This window comes from Pelodiscus sinensis, chromosome 4, assembly GCF_052426305.1.
Source record: "Pelodiscus sinensis isolate ZL-2025 chromosome 4, ASM5242630v1, whole genome shotgun sequence".
Taxonomy (NCBI): domain Eukaryota; kingdom Metazoa; phylum Chordata; order Testudines; family Trionychidae; genus Pelodiscus; species Pelodiscus sinensis.
Genome location: NC_143055.1, coordinates 93950037 through 93969314, shown reverse-complemented (window position 1 = coordinate 93969314; position 19278 = coordinate 93950037). Strand labels below are relative to the sequence as shown.

The following is a 19278-nucleotide window of genomic DNA, read 5'->3' as shown; positions in this document are numbered from 1 at the left end:
ATCCATGACTTGTTTTTCCTGTGCACTGCTTTCCTGTTCATTTCATATCTCATGAATACAAATAGTCATTCTTTGTGTTAGCTTACAACTTTACTTTACATCCGAGCGAAGAGAAGGAGAATAAACATATGGGCTGCGTCTAGACTGGCATGATTTTGCAGAAATATTTTTAACGGAAAAGTTTTTCCGTTAAAAGTATTTCCACAAAAGAGCATCTAGATTGGCACGGATGCTTTTGCGCAAAAAGTGTTTTTGCGCAAAAGCATCTGTGCCCAGTGTAGACGCGCTTTTGCACAAGAAAGCGCCGATTAGCTATTTTAGCCTTCGGGCTTTCTTGGGCAAAAAATTAAGGTGCCTGTCTACACTGGCCCTCTTGCACAAGTATTCTTGCGCAAGAGGGCTTATCCTTGAGTGGGAGTGTCAAAGTCTTTGCACAAGAAGCACTGAATTCTTACATTAGAACGTCAGTGCTCTTGCGCAAATTCAAGTGGCCAGTATAGACAGCTAGCAAGTTTTTGCGCAAAAGCAAGAGCTTTTGCGCAAAATCTTGCCAGTCTAGACGCACCTATGTTGTCTGACAGAAAATCTTGTTTGTTTGTTTTTTGTTTTTTTTTAAACTTATGCTGGTGACTCAGACCTTGATGCAGGATCTAAGGCCAGGTCTACACAGAGAAAATCAATGCAATATCTGCAACTCCAGCTACATGAATTGCATAGCTGGAGTTGACGTACCTTGCATAGATTTTTCAGGGGGCCGCTCCACAGTGGGAGGTCAACTGGAGAAACCCTTCCATAGACTTCCCTTATTCCTTGTGACAGCAAGGAGTGCCAACGCTGATGGGGTGCTATCAGCATTCAAATTAGTGGGCCTTTGCTAGAGCGTTGATCCTCCAGTAATTGGAGATGTGGCTCAGAATGTATTTTCAGTGTATATACTTAACTCCTTACACGGTATCTTTACATATATATCACAATGATACTATTAATCGGTATAACCCCAGCTTTCATTTAAGACCTCACATGAGATTCTTGGTAACCAGAATGTACAGACCAGAATCAGGAGATTCTTGTAACCACCTGCCTTCCAGTTGGTGTTAAGAAGCTCTTGAGTCATGTTCACCTATCCCCTATAACAGTCATTTTAAGATCAATGGATTTAGGCATGAATTAGAGCAGTCTTCAAACTTGCAGTAGTAACTGAATGAACATTCTGGCAAACCTGCATTGGGGAAGAGGTACGCGAGGGAGGGGGGGAAAGAGAAGTGGTTAAACCAGACTGAGCATTGGACCCATACTCTTCAACATTATCATGTAGGTTTGGTAAAACGAAAAAGTTCTTCATTGCTTCTTAAGCCAAACCCTTTACTACTTACTTAAGGGAAACCACAAGGATCTGGCCCAGTATTAATGGACTTGTTTATTTAACTGCAGCTGAAAACAACTTTAAAAAAATGCTGACAACCAAAGCACTCTGGTGTTCTGTTAATATGCGATCCAGAAGTGAAACTGGCTAGAAACTGACTGCTGTAGTTTCACCATTCATGCGAAGTATAAAAGTAAATAGTACAATAAGGATAAGTGTAAATAAGATAACTTCTCTTCATTTTCATGTCTAAGATGTGCTAGGTAACATCGATAATGATTTTTTTTTTAAAGGGCTCATTCTACTGACATCAATTTGAGTTGGAGTTTTGCTATTGACTTAAAGGGGAACAGATTTACATCTATATAAATAGTATGCTTTTTAAAATCAAATATAAAAATAATAATGGCAAAAAAGAGTTATTTAAAGTGTTTCGAATAGATCTTGAGTGTTTTCTGAGGACTGTTAATATCATTTTGGCATTTGTGGGTTTTTTTGTTTTGCTTGTTTATTTTGAAGTATTTCAACTTCAGAAGAAATAAAGTGGTTATAAGGAAGCACTCATAGAATTTGTCTCTCCACATCTAAGGACTTTCAGCAAATCAGGAACAGTTTCTTCTGAACATCTCAGTCTGATGCAGAGCTGAGATATTTAACTTTCTGTGATAATGACAGTTGTGCATTTTCTTCTGCTAAGCAGTGCCCCCAAAACTAAAACTTGAATTGTAACTGTTGGATAAACTCAAGTAGCAGGTAGGGAACAATACCAAAAGATCAATACACTGTAGCTATGCTTGTGTATTGTGATCTCAGTTTCATTCAGATCAGCCCTCCAGAGAACGTACAGGAAAACAGATAGTTGACTAAAGGATTTCCTTTTGGGTGTTTAGTGACATGTCTGGTTTCCGCAATGTTGACGTTTTGACCTAGGGAATGTATCTGCCAGGATGGAGATTAAGCCGTCAGAGGAATGCATCCTGATTCAGCAGTAGGGGGAAGGAAGGATGGTTGTCAGTTAAGCTGTTTGGTTTATGAATATGTATTCATGTGTGTATGAATTGATACATATTTTTCTGAATAAATTTAATGGTTGAACTGACCCCACTGGTAGCTGAAGTACTTGCTGCTCACTGAACTTTGTCCATTACTTTGGCAGTTAGCAGTACTTTGAATGTATGGTAACTGATAGCTTCTATCCACACCACTTTCCACCCTACTAAGGATGAGGGAATAGCTCAGTTCTCATACTAATGCATTTATGCCAGATGAATATGTCACAGAAACACCAAAATCAGCTGTTTCAGCAAAAAATATGAGGAGTCCTGTAACAACGTAAAGACAAATGTATTTGGGCATAAGCATTCATGGGATATAGTAATGTAACCAACCCATCTTTGCATGTGTACATATACCTGCTAAACGGAAGCTTCCACTCCATGTATCTGACAAATTGGGTTCCAGTCCACAAAACTTATGCCTAGATAAGTTTGTTAGTCTTTAAGGTGTCTCAGGACTACCCCTTGTTTTTACCAAAGTGAGCTGCACCTTTATTCACACAGTTGGTGTTAATGTTCTTAATTAAGCATCCATTAGCAAGTGGGCTGAAATCAGATCATTCCCAAAACAGTCATGGAATGTTAATAGCTTTAGTTCTCTATTAATAGAGTACCTATTTGAAATATTATATAAAGACCAGATTAGTAGTTTCTAAACATTAAATACTAGTTTTCTGAATTAGGCCTATTTTTACATACTGTATTTGGATTAATGCCATCTTTCCCCTCTCCTCCTGTTGATGCAGGAATCAGGACTTAAAAGAGCTGGGAGAACTTGCTCCACATTGGGACAATATGCGTAAAAATGTTATTGCACACTGTGAACAGATGTTGAACATGTACCAGGACACGTTAGCAGATCTTGGGAAACATACAGGTATGGAAATAGTCTCTATCCTCCACGAGAGGTAATGAATATCTTGTGTAATGGCTATTTCACATTTGTATATTCAAAGAGAATTTAACATAATTCACAATGGGAGTGGTTGTTGAGAGGAGAGACTGTATATTAAGTGTATAAGTTGCATGTTGCAATGGGATTCAGTTAGGAGTTACACACCCAAATCCTGTCATGTTACTAAAATTTCTGCATTTAATTCCCATATAAACAACTCTGGAAAAATTTAGTAGTTTGTTCTTTCAACATTTCTGCAACACTTAGTAGTACCCTACTTCTGAGCACATTTCCTGGCAAAAAGTGAAGTTTGCACTGTCTTTCATGCACCTCAATTCACTTTCAATTCACATTCTCATGGCATATAATCAAACAAACAGAAGGTGAAGAAGTGGACAGTAATTTTTAATAGGGGGCACTCCAAAATTTTGGTAGGTGGTCAAGGGCCACACTTCTGTGTAGGGGGTTCAGGGTCTGGAACAGCAGGTGGGGTGTAGAAGGGAGCTTGGGATAGAGCTTTGGGGTGCAGGAGGGGAGTATGGGGTCTGAGAGGGAGTTTGGATGAAGGAAGGGGTTCAAATCTGAGGCAGGGGCTTGGGGTTCAGGGTCCAGGAGGGGTAATAGGTACAGGAGAGGATTCTGACCTGCTGGGAGGGGTGTAAGAGGGTATGTAAGGTCTGGGAGGGTGTTGTGACCTGGGAGAAAGGGGGTTCAGAGGGCTTGGGTGGTGACGTAGGGCAGAGGAGTGGGGTGCAAGGTGAGGGAGGGGTATGTGTGCAGAAAGGGTCCTGGCCTGTGGGATAAGGGTGTGAGTGGTCCAGGGTCTGGGATGAAGTTGTGACCTGAAAAAGATAGGGAGAGGGGGTACAGAGGGTTTGGGTGGTGGCCTGGGGCAAATACTTTGGGGGAAGGGAGGAAGTTGGGGTGCCAGAGGCAGGCTCTGGCTGGGAGGCACTTACCTAAGCGCCAGCAACTCTGCAGACTCTGTGCCTGCGTGCTGGGAAGCTGCTCCACATGGCTCTGTTCGAGCATAGGGAGTGGGGGGGGGAGGGGAGTGAAGAGGCTTAATTTTCTGCCTCTGCCTTTAGCAAAATTTCTCAGCTCCTAATGGCCAGAAACTAGCCAATGGGAGCTTGGAGATTTTGCTAGGGGACGGGGACAGTAGGCAAAGCTTTCTCCTCCTGCCCAACTTACAAAGCAATTAGCAGCCTGCTGTTTAAAGCAGCTGCTTCTGCTATGTAGTAAGGGTGTTAGTGACGCGGCCACTGGCTTGGCAGGCTAGTTCCATCCAGCTAGCTGCCTCTTTCCTACCCCTGGCATACAACGTCTTCATTCCAACCAGCATGTCACTAAAGATATTAAAGTGTAACAACAAAATTGGAGCCACCTTTTCAAGAACATCTGTCAAAGGGGTTGATTTAAGAGGCATATCAGCTCGCAGCAAATCCCATATTTCTCCTCCCTGATGTGTTAGAGGCATTACCCACAGTGTGCCAGGAAAGAATTGAACTCTTTGACTGGGCACCCTGTCATCAGACATTTTCTGTATGTTACCATGACAGGTATAAAGGTTCAATTATTTGCAAATCTCCCTTTGCCATTCAGGAGGCATTGTATGCTGGTATGAAGTGCCAAGGATAGTTGGCTTAACACTGGCTCTGTAAGCATACTGCACAGCACTTGCTCCATAGACTGCAGTGCATAGAGGGGAGTTTGTCCATGTAAAACTCAGTATATCATCTGTGACAAATTTGCTGTGTTCCACATGCAAAGGATATTGGCCATTTTCTCAACCAGCAAAACTCACCCCAAATGAGAGCTGAGCAAGTAATGCATAATTTACTCCTTCAGTTAACATTTTTGGCAATTCACAATTTGTCCACGTACAGATTCCAATTGTCTAATTTACCTGACATTCAGTATTATTTCCTGAATATCATTATTGTTTATTATACTTGTTTAATGCCTATGATAATCTCTGGAAATTAGATTTGGGCACATAGATTGTTTCTGGGTAATTTGTTACGAGTATTCAATAATTTAACATTTTGGTTTGTTATGAATGGATACATAGGTCACATAATTGTTTCTGCTTTCTCTCTGAATGAGTGGAATGCTTAAAAGCCGGTTTCAGGTGTCCATATGCAGATCTAGATGCTTGAGATTTGCTTTCCAGGTCTATGCTGCATTAGTCACTTTAAACTTGCTATTTCAGCAAACAATCCCAGCAGTTAATGTGTTTGCTAAGGGTCCAGTTCTACAATTTGCTGTACATATGCTGGCTGCAGATCCCCATTAAAATCAGTGGGTCTCTGTGTGGGTACAGGCAGCATGCCCACAGAATATTTGTGGGAAGTAAATAGAATAGGATCTTGAGCAGTCGTATGGAAATTTCATTTAAAAATTCCTATCAACTATTTGAGAGTTTTTGAAAGTATTTACCCAATTCCATCTCTAGCACCTTTGGTTTTAGTTAGTGAAACTGCCTCTTATTTACACTGAGAAACTGAGTAACCACAGTTTTAAAGTGAATGTTTATTACAAACAATGCACAGCAGAATAATTTCTTTCTGTGTGCTGAACAGGACACAAGTAATTATAACATAATTGTTACCCGGTGTAAAATATTTCTGAGACAAGTATTTCTTCTCCAAAATATGAAAAAAATCACTTGTACCATTTTTCCTTCTTTCCTTTCAGTACTGAGCATGCTATAACACTAGAGTGGATTATATTTACTTACACACGCTTTGTCTCTTTCCTTCCCCCTCCTCCCACCCCCACACACTTGCACGCTAACACCCATAGAATCTCTGTTCAGAATAACTTTCCATTAGACTAGATGCTGTATAAACATCAGAGAATTGTTTGTTTGAAAGTGCAGGGGAAGAGGTTCCATTAGACAAAAGGTTCATCTGCCATCATCTCAAGTATTTGGTACTGGCCATTGTTGTTGAAAGATTACTAGAACAGATGACCCACTAGTGTGATCCATTATGACAATTCCTATGTTCCTTTGTTTGAGTCCAGACACAGTTTTTGAATTACTTTAACTGCATTTTGAAGGTGTCCCATATATCATCATACACAAAGCAACAAACACAGAATTATTATGAAGTCAGTAGAAACACATAGCACTTTTAAGAAAACTTCTCCTTTTCAAGATAAAAAAGAATATATCATATTAAACGTAAATCTTGAAAAATCAGTAATATGGAAACTACATTTGAGCACCTTGGTGAACATAGTTCAGTGGAATCACTGAAGTGTGTCATACGCCATAGACAAGTAACCACACAATATTTTGTTGTAACCATTTTAATTTCTTCACTTCGTCTTCCTCATTATTTTTTATTTTCACTCATTGAATCACATGTAAAATTAAGCTCTTCGGGGTAGGGATCGTGCCTTTGTATTTGCTCTGAAAGTCAGTAGCACTCTTTGAACACTGAATGTATATTATAATAAATATTATATTACATGCTGAGATCCCAAATCTGCATTGTAGTCTCTCGGAAAAGGGATGTAAATTAGACACTTCGAAATTGCAAATGAAGCTGGGATTTAAATTTCCCACGCTTGATTTGCACAATGGTAGCCAGATTATTTTTGAAATAGGGCTCTTTGAAAGAAAAACAGCCATTTAGACGGGGATCGATTGAAAATAAAACCCTTTTTTGAAAGATCCTGTACTCCTCAGGAGTCTAAACAGCTGTTTTTCTTTTGAAAAGCCCTGTTTTGGGGAGGGGGGGCGACCCATGGCTGCCATTATGCTTTATTTGCAGTTTCAAAGTACAGTAAACTTCCGATAATCCAGCACCTTTAGGACCCAGGGGGTGCTGGATTATCAGATATGCCGGACTATCAGAAGGGGGGGGCTATGAGGGGTCTGGAGTAGGGTGGAAGGGGATGCCACCCCAGACCCCTCATAGCCCCCCCCCTTACGATAGTCTGGCTCTGCCCCAGGCGTCCCTGATTCAGCTGCTGCTGGTCAGTTTCAGCAGCAGCTGAATCGGGGATGCCTGCAATAGAGCAGCTGGGGTGCTGCCGGGTTGGTCCCATAGTGCTGCCCCTCGGGGCTGCAGGACCAACCCGGCAGCACCCTAGCTGCTCTTGGGGACGCCTGGGGCAGAGCAGCTGGAGTGCTGCCGGGTTGGTCCCACAGCGCTGAGGGGCCGTCGCTACCTTGAAATCGACCCCTTAAGTATTAGGGAAGTAAAAAAGTAGTTGATTGATCGACTATTCGCATTTTCCCCTGCTCTTGCTGCCTCTATACCAGAGGAGCAAGTTGGAGAAGGGGAAACATAAGCTGGTGCTGGGGGGGGGGTTGGCTTAAAAGCTGGTTCCCCCCAGCACCATGTCCGAGATGCCACTTCCCCCCCCGCCCACAGTTGCTGCCTCTGACAGAGGCAGCGGGGGGGGGGGGGTCAGGGGAGGTTGCTCCAGCAGCAGCTCCTGTCTGTGGGGTGGGGGTGGGGGGTCCCAGCAAGGAGTTGAGACTCCCCCAGGAACAGCTGCTGTGTAAAGGGGCTGCTGGGACTGAGCAAGCCGGGTCCAGGAGCTAACCCTGCTGTGGCTCTGCAGTTAAAAGGTAGTAGGAGATGGCTCTTACTACGTTTAAACTACAGAGCCTCAGTGGGAATAGCTCCTGACCACCTTCCATTATCGACTGACTATGTAGTGATACAAATTGCACTGACTACGTGATTACCCAGTTACGCACCTCTTAATAGCCTTATGATGCATCCTTTAATTAAAGTATGATAGTTTTTATGCATCTTGAGAGAGTACTTTTTTATTATGACAATGAAATTACAGTATTAAAGGGACCATATTTATTGATAGGGGCTTTTATATCTCCTCAATAAAAGTTATGCTAGTTTCTCAGCACATTCATAGTATACAGTTTCTTTTGACCCAAAACACAGACATCTTTATGTATAATAACCAGGGGGATAAGAATCTGTTAATTCATCTGGGAAGTTTGATGGCCCTATATATAACAGTATATTTTCATTATTCTCTGTTGTGTAGTTTAGTCTCAATCCCTCAGATTTATGGAGCATAATGTTGTGTGTGTAACACCTCCTCTGTAATTAGGAATATCTCCTTACTCTCTTTAACACATCTCTTTACACACAAACAGAAAGTTTTGTTCTGTTTCACAATCTCCTCAAATTTTCTTTCTACGTTATATCAATTATATATGCAAAAGTATTCTTTGATGTCTTAAAGCCAGATACTGTGAGATGCTAAGTGCTTCTTTTGAGACATTGATTACTGTCAAATTGAATCTTTTTACAGTCTTGTCTAAAAACTGAAACCTGTAAAGTTATTGGTATGTCTTCCATAATAACTGCTAGACTTGTACGGTATGCCAGAATTACCACCAACTGTTTTTCATTGATTAAGTGCACCAGTACCAAATATCTGACATCTTGGAATCAGGAGGAAACCTCTGTTGATGATTTATAGCTACTCTCACAGTGGTAGTGGTTACTCATCTTTCATTGACAATATTAGTGTGTTTCCTACTTCCTTCACAACCAAAACTGTACAGGCATTTCCTTCACTTTAAACTAAACTTAATGCCGATTTCATAATATCTTTCCTCCTTTCATTTTTACAAATTGTCAGTTAAGCACTTACGTTTTCATATCTTGTATTAATTTGTTTCTGTAGAACAAAATATTTATTGGTTCCTGTATACATTATTACCGCCCATTATTTGTCTTCATTTTTAATTTTGTTTCTACCTCAGTATATTTTCCTGTAGACTACATTGCATTCTTCTCTTGCACAAAGGGATTAATCTTTCCACGTGTTGTTTTCAGAAATGTGTCCCCAGACTTTTTCAATTAAATAAGTAATGCAGAATAAAATTAAATGCATATTTTAACTTGTCCTGGGTTTTCATTTTTATTTGAATATGGGTGCAGAGAGAGAACAAGAAAAGAAGTGTGATGCTTGAAATTAACATGTAAAAAACTAAAGTTTGGCAGTCACTGTGGTCATACGGTGATATATGCAAAGCTGGTTTATTATTTCATATTTATTGTTTAGAGGATTAAAGATTCAAAATATCACTTGTACCTTTAAAATTGCAAATTTAATTTTGCTATAATTCCTGAATCTTTTTTCCAAAATGACTTTGAATGCACATGAAAAAAATGCCCACACTCCTATGCAATATTGGAAAATCAAAGCTAGAGTAGCAAGCACTACAGATAATGATAATTTTCAATACAGTGCCTAATCACAAGAACATACAAGCATAAAAAGGGCAAATTACAAGCTACTGTATCATATATACATACCATCAAAAAAACATCTGGATAAATTAGCTTTTTGGCCTGCCAGCATTGACTGTGTTCCTTGAAACATTCAAAATAACTATACTTAGTTACTCAACTCATATTTTGGATGTGATTATTATGAAGTTATATACTCAGATCTTTTCAGCACATCGTGAGTAGCTGATTATCACATTGTCTTTTTAGAAAGAAAGAAGGCTTATGGCTCCTCCTGAAATGTGAACAATTAAAAAAAATTTGTTTGCTGTTTCTGGAAAGATCAATAGTGCATTTATTTTGCTTTTAATCTTAAAAAAAAAAGTTATCATTTGCTAGTGGAAATGTATAGTGTCATAGCTTCATGCCCCTATATTTTTAGCACAATGTAAACTTAATATACATTAACCGTGGTAGCATTTGTAACATGCTGTGGACCAATTCTAGGCAGCAGAAATGTCTGTCAGATAGGAATAAAAATTAGATTGTTCTCTAAATTTAAAAGCTGTTTTGTTGAGTGGAATATGGATGCATGCTGGGACACAGCAAACCATTCTCTTCTTAATATACAATTACACATTAAAAGTAAATTAAACATTGCCACTAACATACAAGTACTGTCCTCACATTTAAAAAAGACACAACATCTGTTGGGTGCTTGAGATAATGATTCTTTAAACTTTTGTTTTCCAGGATCTTCCTTCAAATCAAGCTGTAGTAAAGGAGAAAAGACACTAGAATTTGTTCCAGTAAATCTCCATCTGCAGAGAATGCATGTGCACAGTCCTCGGTTGAAAGGTAAAGTATCTTCCAGGGAAATGTCCTAATTGTGTCACTGACTTCAGTAAATGTGGTTTATGTATAATCAGGATATCTGCTTTCCTGTATCTTTTATAAACTGCATGCTATTTAACTCATAGCACTACTATTGAAAAATCTCCTTTTTCTTCTTTTATTAAACCATTGTTACTTGACAAAGAAGAATGGTGCTTAGACAGGTGGGCCTTCAGAGTAAGCACTATATTCTCAATAGTACTAAAACACTTATTTCATATAATACCATATCTTGGTTACTTTGAAGTACCTGGGAAATTTTCCTTTGAATTCAGTGGAACCAAGGTTTGGCACATGCTTTTAAACTAATCAACATGATCCATGAAATGGTATGGTGGGAACCTAGTTAAATGGCTTACTTTCCCTTTCAGTAATACTGTACAATAGGCTTTTTAGTAGATTTAGGTACAATTTGCTGGCATGAGTTTACACTGATTTTAAGGTTGGGAGATTAGAGAGAAAAATTATTCACAAAAATTACAGAGACTTCTAAGGAGAATTTGGTTACGCTCTGTTTGTGACTATTATTGCTTGCTTTTGATCAGCATTCATCTGTGGAAAGCTTTGTTGGTTAAAATGTTTGTGGAAAATGAATTTTTAAACCATTGTTGAGATGTATATACTCATAAAACATAAGTAGAAATAGTTTATGAAGTTAAGGTCAGCTGATGAGGGAACATAAAAGAATATGTTGTGACTGGGATAACCAGTCACAAAGCTTAAGTGTTTGGTTATGGTTATTGAATATTAAAAGGAATACTTGTAATATGCTATTAACAAGTAATCCACAAGCTGGAATTTGTTTGTATAAAATATTCAGTTAACAATTTCAGACAGTGTACAAATGTCTCCCAAATGCATTTTGTTGGTGATGAATTCATGAAGAAGAAAAAGGGCTGAATTCACTTCATAAATTGTGTATTGTTCACCAGCTCTACTCTAAATTAACTTTTTCAACTGTCTCAGTTCATGTGATTTACTTCCCTTCAAATTTTGCTTTACGGTTGTAGTTTATTACGTGGCTACAATATTGGGTTCTAGTTATACCAGCTATTCTAAGATAGAAGTAAGAACTTGATCACAGAAATACAGTAAACTATTTGGATTGTTTATAGGCCTACTTATAAGAATGTTTCAGCAGTTAGCATAAGGCCTAATAGCAAGAATAGAAGTTATCACTCAAAGAGTTAACATATTAAAGTAAACTAATAGTGACCATAAGTCACAAGATGGCATTGGATTTTGTTTGTTGGTTTTTTTCATAATTGTAAGTCTTGCAGAGTGCTCATAAGTAATTGCAAGAAGGTAACTTGTACAATTTGACTATTCTTGGTAGGGGAACATTAGCTAATAGTTGCCATGGTAATCCAGTTGATATTTGGGTTAATACATTTTGCTTAATTAATACACTAACCTATAAAATGAGGGCACACGAAGATTATGAGGGTGAGAACGTTAAAGGAGAGAAGATCCATGATTACATATGCATGAGGAAGACCAACAAGGTCTATAAAGCACAAGGTCAGAGCTAAGGTACAGCCACTGGAGTTCTTTATCAGCATGCCAGAGTTAGCCTAGAATCTGTCTCAACCTTTAGAGTTATCCCTAGGGATAGTGAGTTTGTACTTTAGTAATAGCTCTGATGGTCAGAGCTATCAGTAATAGCTCTGACCGTTTTATATTGCATTGCTTTACTTGGTTTGGATTGTTTTACCTATAGAGCTAATCATTGCAATCATAATACTTTCAGGTATGCTAGATCTTCTCTGAGCATAAGCATTGCTATGATGGCTATGTCCCCATAGGGCTCTTGGAGTAATAATTCTGACAAAACTGGGCCTGATCTTGAGAGAGAGCCTGCCAAATCTGCAGAGTCCTAAGTGGGCAAACTAAGTCAATAACCTAATCAATGAGCAATGAAAAGATCAGGCAGTATTATGGAAAGACAAAATTCTAAACAAGGCCAATGAATTTTATGAAGTCCTACGTGTTAAGTATGTGCTTGAATGCAATAGGATTTGCAGGGAATGGTTTCACCCACAAGGTTTATCACATGCCCAGCTGTCACAAGTTTCATTATAAAACCAAAATGATTCAAAATTCAGTTTTGAAAAATACATTTACCTGCTGCTCAGGAGCCAGAAAAAGGTTTCACTTTCCATTTTGCGCTAAACCCTTGGGGTTGTAGTCCAATGTTTTTAAGCTTTCAGAACTATGATATTTAAGGAGTAGAGATTCTTGTTTGAGATGTTTCTGGAGAGAACAAGCACTGCTTACTTTCTGTGGCTTATATCTTGTATGTTGAGTAACTGAGAAAGTTATTACAGGTTGAAACTCTGGATTACGGGGTTTCCCCTAGTCCGGAAACACTCCTGGTCCGGCATCCTTGGGTGACCCCCGTAAGAGTGTCACAGGATAAGCCGTAGAGCTGGCGCCAGAACTGTTGCCAAACTAAGGGGTCAAGACAGAGTCCCCGGGGCAGTAGAGTGGCTGGGAAGAGCGCAGAGCCCCCGGTTCCTGAGGGGGAGCGTCGCTTCCTATCACGGTTGAGGGCTGCAGCATGGCTGCTGTATGAGAGCATGCTGGCAGAGGGAGCACAGAAACACTGGAAGGAGCACAGAGATCCCCAAGTGGTAGCAGAGCCACTTGGTGGAGCACAAAGGCCCGGGTGGCAACAGGGTACTGCGGGGAGTGGAGTATGGAACCGTCTGCAATGGCGGAGCCCCCAAGCAGTAGCAGAGTTGCTGGGGAGAAAAGAGCCCTCTTCCCTCAGCCATCATCAGGAGCACAGAGCCCCGGGTGGCAGCGTAGCCACTGGGAAGAGAATGGAGCTGCAGATGACAGTGAAGTCCCCAGCCACTGCATGGAGAGCGGATCCCCAGCGTAAGAGTGGAGCCCTGGGTGGCAGCTAAGTAGAACTCCCTTCCTTTGGCGCTGTGGGGAGAACAGAGTCCTGGGTGAGAGTGGAGCTGGCTGGGGAAAAGCAGAGCTCTGAGGGGCCAGGGGGAAGCAGGACCCCTTTCCTCTCCTCCCCCCACACACACATTGCATTCACCTCCCATTGTGCGGCAAATTCCCTGGTTCAGGACCAGTCAGGTCCTGAGGGTGCCAGACCAGGAAGGTGGTACCTGTACAATAAAAAAGCTTTATTCTCTATCAAAATTATCTACCAAATCCTTAATCCTTACTCAGGCAAAATGCCCACTGAAGTTATTGAGTATTCTGCCTGAGAAGAGTTCAAGATTTGGCCCAATGTTAAAGCTTTATGAAGAATGTAGAACTGATTGCAGTGATGCATCTTAAGGCTTTACTAGCTGCCAAGATATCAACTTAGTGTGATGTATGAAGCTGTGAGATTCTGGTACTGAATACAGACTTTGAGAAATTAAGCAATTGTCCCAAGTTCCTTTAGAGAAATTAGGAGGATTCTGTTTTAGTAAAGATCTATTTCTAAGATGAATAATAGTGATAGTAAGGCCTTACTTCTAGAAATGCTGTAGCTACAGCTACAGCTAAAGTCAATGGAATTTGTGGATGTAGAGCAGCTGCTGGATTTAACTGAGTAAAATGACCATCAGAAACAATGGAGTTTTTGATAATGCTTATGGACTGACAGTGAACTAAGATTTCAAATGTAGGATATTAATTTTTGTTCAGATTTTTCATTGAATTACCAGGGAGTTGAGTACTATATGGTGTTTCCATACTAATTACTGAACTGGTTGTGAGGCATTAGAAAGTGATTTGCTGAGAGAGTACATATAAAGGAATTTGTTAAAGTTTGATTCTTGGCAGAGTCAGGATATAGGGCTAAAGTGATGGGATTTTAAACGAGGTGATTTCTCACATGATGATTTGTGTTCATTTCCAGTGTAATGTGGAATATTCTCTGAGCTCTCTTCATTCCCTTACTGCTTTTTAGGCTGTGTCACATCATTCTAGCTTTATTAGAAAGGGGTGTGCTGAGGTGGGAATGTTCTTAATGTTTTCTCTGAATACTGTGTGTGCCCCTCAGTTTACTTTTATTGCTTAAATATCTAGGTTGTGGGAGAACAGGTTGTAAACAGGCCTTTAAAATGCAGGTGTGACTACCATCTGGCTGTATTCTGACAGCTGACTGCTAGGGCCCATACTCTAATAATTACCTAAAGGTGTTGGAAAGCAAACTGAGAAGTGACACCACGAGACCAGTTTGCCTGAGAAAAAGATGGAGAAGGACATCTGTGCATGACCGAGGCTAAACCATTCTAAGCTGGTCAGTCTTCTGGTTTGGGTCTCTGGGGGCAGGGGTGGATAATTCTAGGCTTTGGGTACTTCTAAGGTCTATTTTGCTGCATATTCCTAACTTCTGGACTAACAAGATCTGTTCTAAGCCGTGTTTCTGATGACTAATAAACTTTTTAGTTTTACCCCACTGGCTGAAAATCACTGCTGACTGGAACGGTGGGGCTCATGGCCCTTTGTGGGGCATGTGATGCTTTCTCAACCGTCCCATCCACATGGATACCTGATGTGAACAAGGGTACTGACTGCTCCAAGGTCATAGCCAGGAGATGCTGAAGCCAAGGAGGCATGCTCTATGGAGAGTGTGCCCTGAGGGGGAGAGACTGCATTAGAGTCCTATCTAACTTGATTCCGAGTGGTTCCAGAGCACTTACAGGAGCTAAGTGTGTACAAGATCATCCTACTCTAACAGAGGGGAGACTTGGGTTGAGGTGGAAGCTGTATGGCAGAAGGATGAATCCCTTTTGAAAGGCCTAGGGATTGTTTGGGGAGTGAAGTGGGAGGGTAGCATCTTTCAGGATCTCATTTTTCTAATTAACAGAGCTTAGATGCCTGAGACCGGTGGCAGGGTTTTCCCAATGAAGGACTCTTGACTTCAAAATGTGCTTCACCCATGAACCACTTAGCACTCCTTACACAGAGTGCAAATCCTATCTGTTCTCTCAGGCCTTTCCTCTAAGAAGAGATTGCAAGGTTGTGCAATTAGCTTAACAGAGTCTTTAACTTAATAGAGGGTGAGTGAAATTTTGTCTGACTTGGCTACTATATTGCTTAAACTTTTTAAGTGATGATCAGATGCTTCAGAACATTCATGATAGATGTATTTTATGGATGTAAACATAATTAAATAAAGGCTGCACATGTATCCAACAGCATATTTACCTGGTGGTCCACTACGACCCCTAGATCCCTTTCTGCAGAACTCGTTCCTAGATAGTCACTTCCCATTCTGTATGTGTGAAACTGATTGTTCCTTCCTAAGTGGAGCACTTTGCATTTGTCTTAATTAAACTCCATCCTTTTTACCTCAGACCATTTCTCCAGTTTGTCCAGATCATTTTGAATTATGACCCTATCCTCCAAAGCAGTTCCAACCCCTCCCAACTTGGTATCATCTGCAAACTTAATAAGCATACTCTCTAAGCCCATATCTAAATTGTTGATGAAGATATTGAACGTAGCCGGTCCCAAAACAGACCCCTATGGACCCCCACTTGTTATGCCTGTCCAGCAGGATTGTGAACCATTAATAACTACTCTGAGAATGGTTAGTCAGCCAGTTATGCACCCACTTTATAAGTAGCCCCATGTAAGTTGTATTTGCCTAGTTTATTGATCATGCGAAACCATATCAAATACCTTACTAAAGTCCAGGTCTACCACTTCTCTCTTATCCACAAGACTTGTTATCCTATCAAAGAAAGCTCTCTGATTGATTTGACATGATTAGTTGTTTATAAATCTATGCTGACTGTTACCTATTACCTTATTATCTTCCATCTGTTTGCAGATGAATTCCTTAATTACTTGCTCGTTTATCTTCTCTGACACAGAAGTTTACGGACTCATCTGTAGTTTCCTGGGTTATTTTTATTTCCCTTTATATAGTTGGGCATTATATTTGCCCTTTCCCTGTCTTCTGGAATCTCTCCTGCCTTCCGTGATTTTTCAGAGATGATCAGCTCAGATGCCTCCTATCAGCTCCTTGAAGGGAGATGCATTCATCAGGCCCTGGTGACTTGTAGACATCTAACTTTTCAAAGTGATTTTTAACTTGTTCTTTTTTATCTTCTAAACCTACCCCCTTTCCACTAGCATTCACTATATTAGGCATCCCTTCATTATCAGACTTCTTTATGAAGACCAAAATGAAGTCATTAAGCACCTCTGCCATTTCCAAGTTTCCTGTTTTTGTTTCTCCCTCCTCACTGAGCAATGGACCTGCCCTGCCCTTGGTCTTCCTCTTGGTCTTCCTCTTGCTTCTAATATATTTATAGAACGTCTTCTTGTTTCCCTTTGTCTGTAGCTAGTTTGAACTCGTCTTGTGCCTTTGCCTTTCTTATCTTGCCCCTGCATAGCTGTATTGTTTGCTTATATTCATCCTTTGTAATTTGTCCTAGTTTCCACTTTTTTTTGTGTGACTCCTTTTTGATTTTTAGATGATGCGAGATCTCCTTGCTAAGCCAAGGTGGTCTTTTGCCATACTTTCTATCTTTCCTATGCAGTGGAATAGTTTGCTTTTGGGCCCTTGGAAAAACTGCCAACTCTCTTCAGTTGTTTTTCCTCTTATTCTTTCTTCCCCAGGGACCTTGCCTACCAGCTTTCTGAGCTTACAAAAATCTTCCAACCTAAAATCCATTGTCTCTATTTTGCTGTTCTCCCTTCTACCATTCCTTAGAATCATGAACTCTTATGATTTCATGATTATGTTCACCCAAGCTGCCTTTCAAGTTCTCAACCAGTTCCTCCCTATTTGTTAAAATCAAATCTAGAACAGCTTCCCCCCAGTAGCTTTTCCAACCTTCTGAAATAAAAAGTTGCCTTCAGTGCAGTCCAAGAACTTACTGAATAGTCTGTGCCCTTCTGTGTTAGTTTCTGAACATATGTCTGGATAGTTGAAGTTGCCCATCACCACCAAATCCTGGGCATTGGATGTTTGTTAGTGGGTTGTTTTTTTTTTTTTTTTTTTTTTTTTTTAAAGCTTCATCCACCTCTTCTACCTGGGTAAGAGGTCTGTAGTAGACTCCTCGCATGACATCACCTTGTTTTTTTACCCCTTTTAACCTAACCCAGAGACACTTAACACATCTGTCTTCTATGTCCATCTCCACTTCAGTCCAAGTGTATATTTTTTTAATATACAAGACAACACCACCTTCTTCTCTTCCCCCCCCCCCCGCCCCCTATCCTTCCTGAGTAAGGTTTGCCCTTCTATACCAATATTCCAATTGTGTGTATCATCCCACCAAGTCTCTGTGATACCAACTATGTCATCAGAGGAGGAGGGGGTGTTAGCACTTCAAGTTCTTCCTGCTTATTAATCATACTTCTTGCATTTGTATATAGGCATCTAAGATACTGATTTGATCTTGCCTCCAAGTTCTGAGTTGTCCTTTGTTTTTTCTCTGCTATTATAGTCAACGCTCCCTTCATTTCTGACCCATCTCCCATGTTCTTCACTTACCTGTGGGCTTTGGTCACCTGCTCCCATCAAACCTAGTTTAAAGTTCTCCTCACTAGTTTAACCAGTCTGCATCCAAATATGGTCTTCCCCTTCCTCGAAAGGTGAACCCCATCCCTACTTAGCAGTCCTTCTTGGAATAACATCCCATGGTCGAGGAAGTCAAAGACCTCCTGGTGACACCATCTTTGCAGCCAGGTATTCACCTACAGGATGCACCTTGCTCTGCCTGGGCCCCTACTTTTGACAAGAAGGACTGAAGATAATACCATCTGCGCTCCAAACTCCTTCATCCACACAGTGCTGGCACAGATGCTCCAGGTCTTCCTGACTGTAGTAGGTCTCCCTCTTTCCAACTCCCTCTTAAACTCCCCTGTCTGAAGCCCTCTGTCCACGTTGCTCCCCTGATCACTCTGCCTCTGGCTTTTAAAGCCTGCTCGCCTATGTCAGGCCTACCCCCCTCGTTAGTCACACAAGGGAAGGCTGATCCTGAGGCTGATCAAAGGCAATGAAGGGAACAAAGGATCAAACACTTCCAGACATACAATCCCAACTGCCACAGTAACTGAAACGGAAATCACCTGAAATCAGAATCAAAATTCAAACAGTCAAGCAAAGTCGCTCACACCAAAAGCTAGTATACTCACCTGGCATCTTGTTCAGTGGCGGGATCTCTTGTTGTCCCTTGTGACAGGGCACCTGCCCTGCACTGGCCCTTTAAGACCAGGACTCAGGCCCTGAGCTGGGGCTGGAAACAGAGAGGCCAGCTCATAGACTCATAGACTTTAAGGTCAGAAGGGACCATTATGATCATCTAGTCTGACCCCCTGCACAGTGCAGGCCACAAAATCTCACCCACCCCTCCTAGAATAATCCTCTCACCTATATCTCAGATATTGAAGCCTTCAAATACTTTGAAGACCCCAAGATGCAGAGACTCCTCTAGCTGTGATCTGTACCCCATGCTACAGAGGAAGGCAAAAAACCTCCAGGGCCTCTGTCAATCTACCCTGGAGGAAAATTCCTTCCCGACCCCAAATATGGCGATCAGCTAAACCCTGAGGCCGTGTCTACACTGGGCCACTTATTCCGGAAAATCAGCCGCTTTTCCGGAATAAGCTGCGAGCTGTCTACACTGGCCCTTGAATTTCCAGAAAAGCAACGATGCTCTACTGTACGTAATCAGCCGCTATTCCGGAAAAACTATTCTGCTCCCGCTCGGGCATAAGTCCTTATTCCGGAACACTGTTCCGGAAAAGGGCCAGTGTAGACAGCCCAGTAGTCTTTTCTGGAAAAAAGCCCCGATCGCGAAAATGATGATCGTGGCTCTTTTCCGGAAAAGCGCGTCTACATTGGCCACAGATGCTTTTCCGGAA

General features: G+C 41.0%; 1 protein-coding gene across 5 annotated transcripts in view; it reads left to right on the top strand.

Moving 5' to 3' along the window:
- Positions 1-19278, top strand: part of INPP4B (inositol polyphosphate-4-phosphatase type II B) — a 476735-nt gene that overhangs the window by 335467 nt on the left and 121990 nt on the right. For all 5 annotated transcript variants that reach the window (XM_075929898.2, XM_089777992.1, XM_089777993.1 and 2 more), the window contains 2 exons: positions 3165-3295; positions 10297-10401. In XM_075929898.2, the coding sequence (XP_075786013.2) occupies positions 3165-3295; positions 10297-10401 (236 nt within the window). The remainder of the gene's footprint in view (positions 1-3164; positions 3296-10296; positions 10402-19278) is intronic.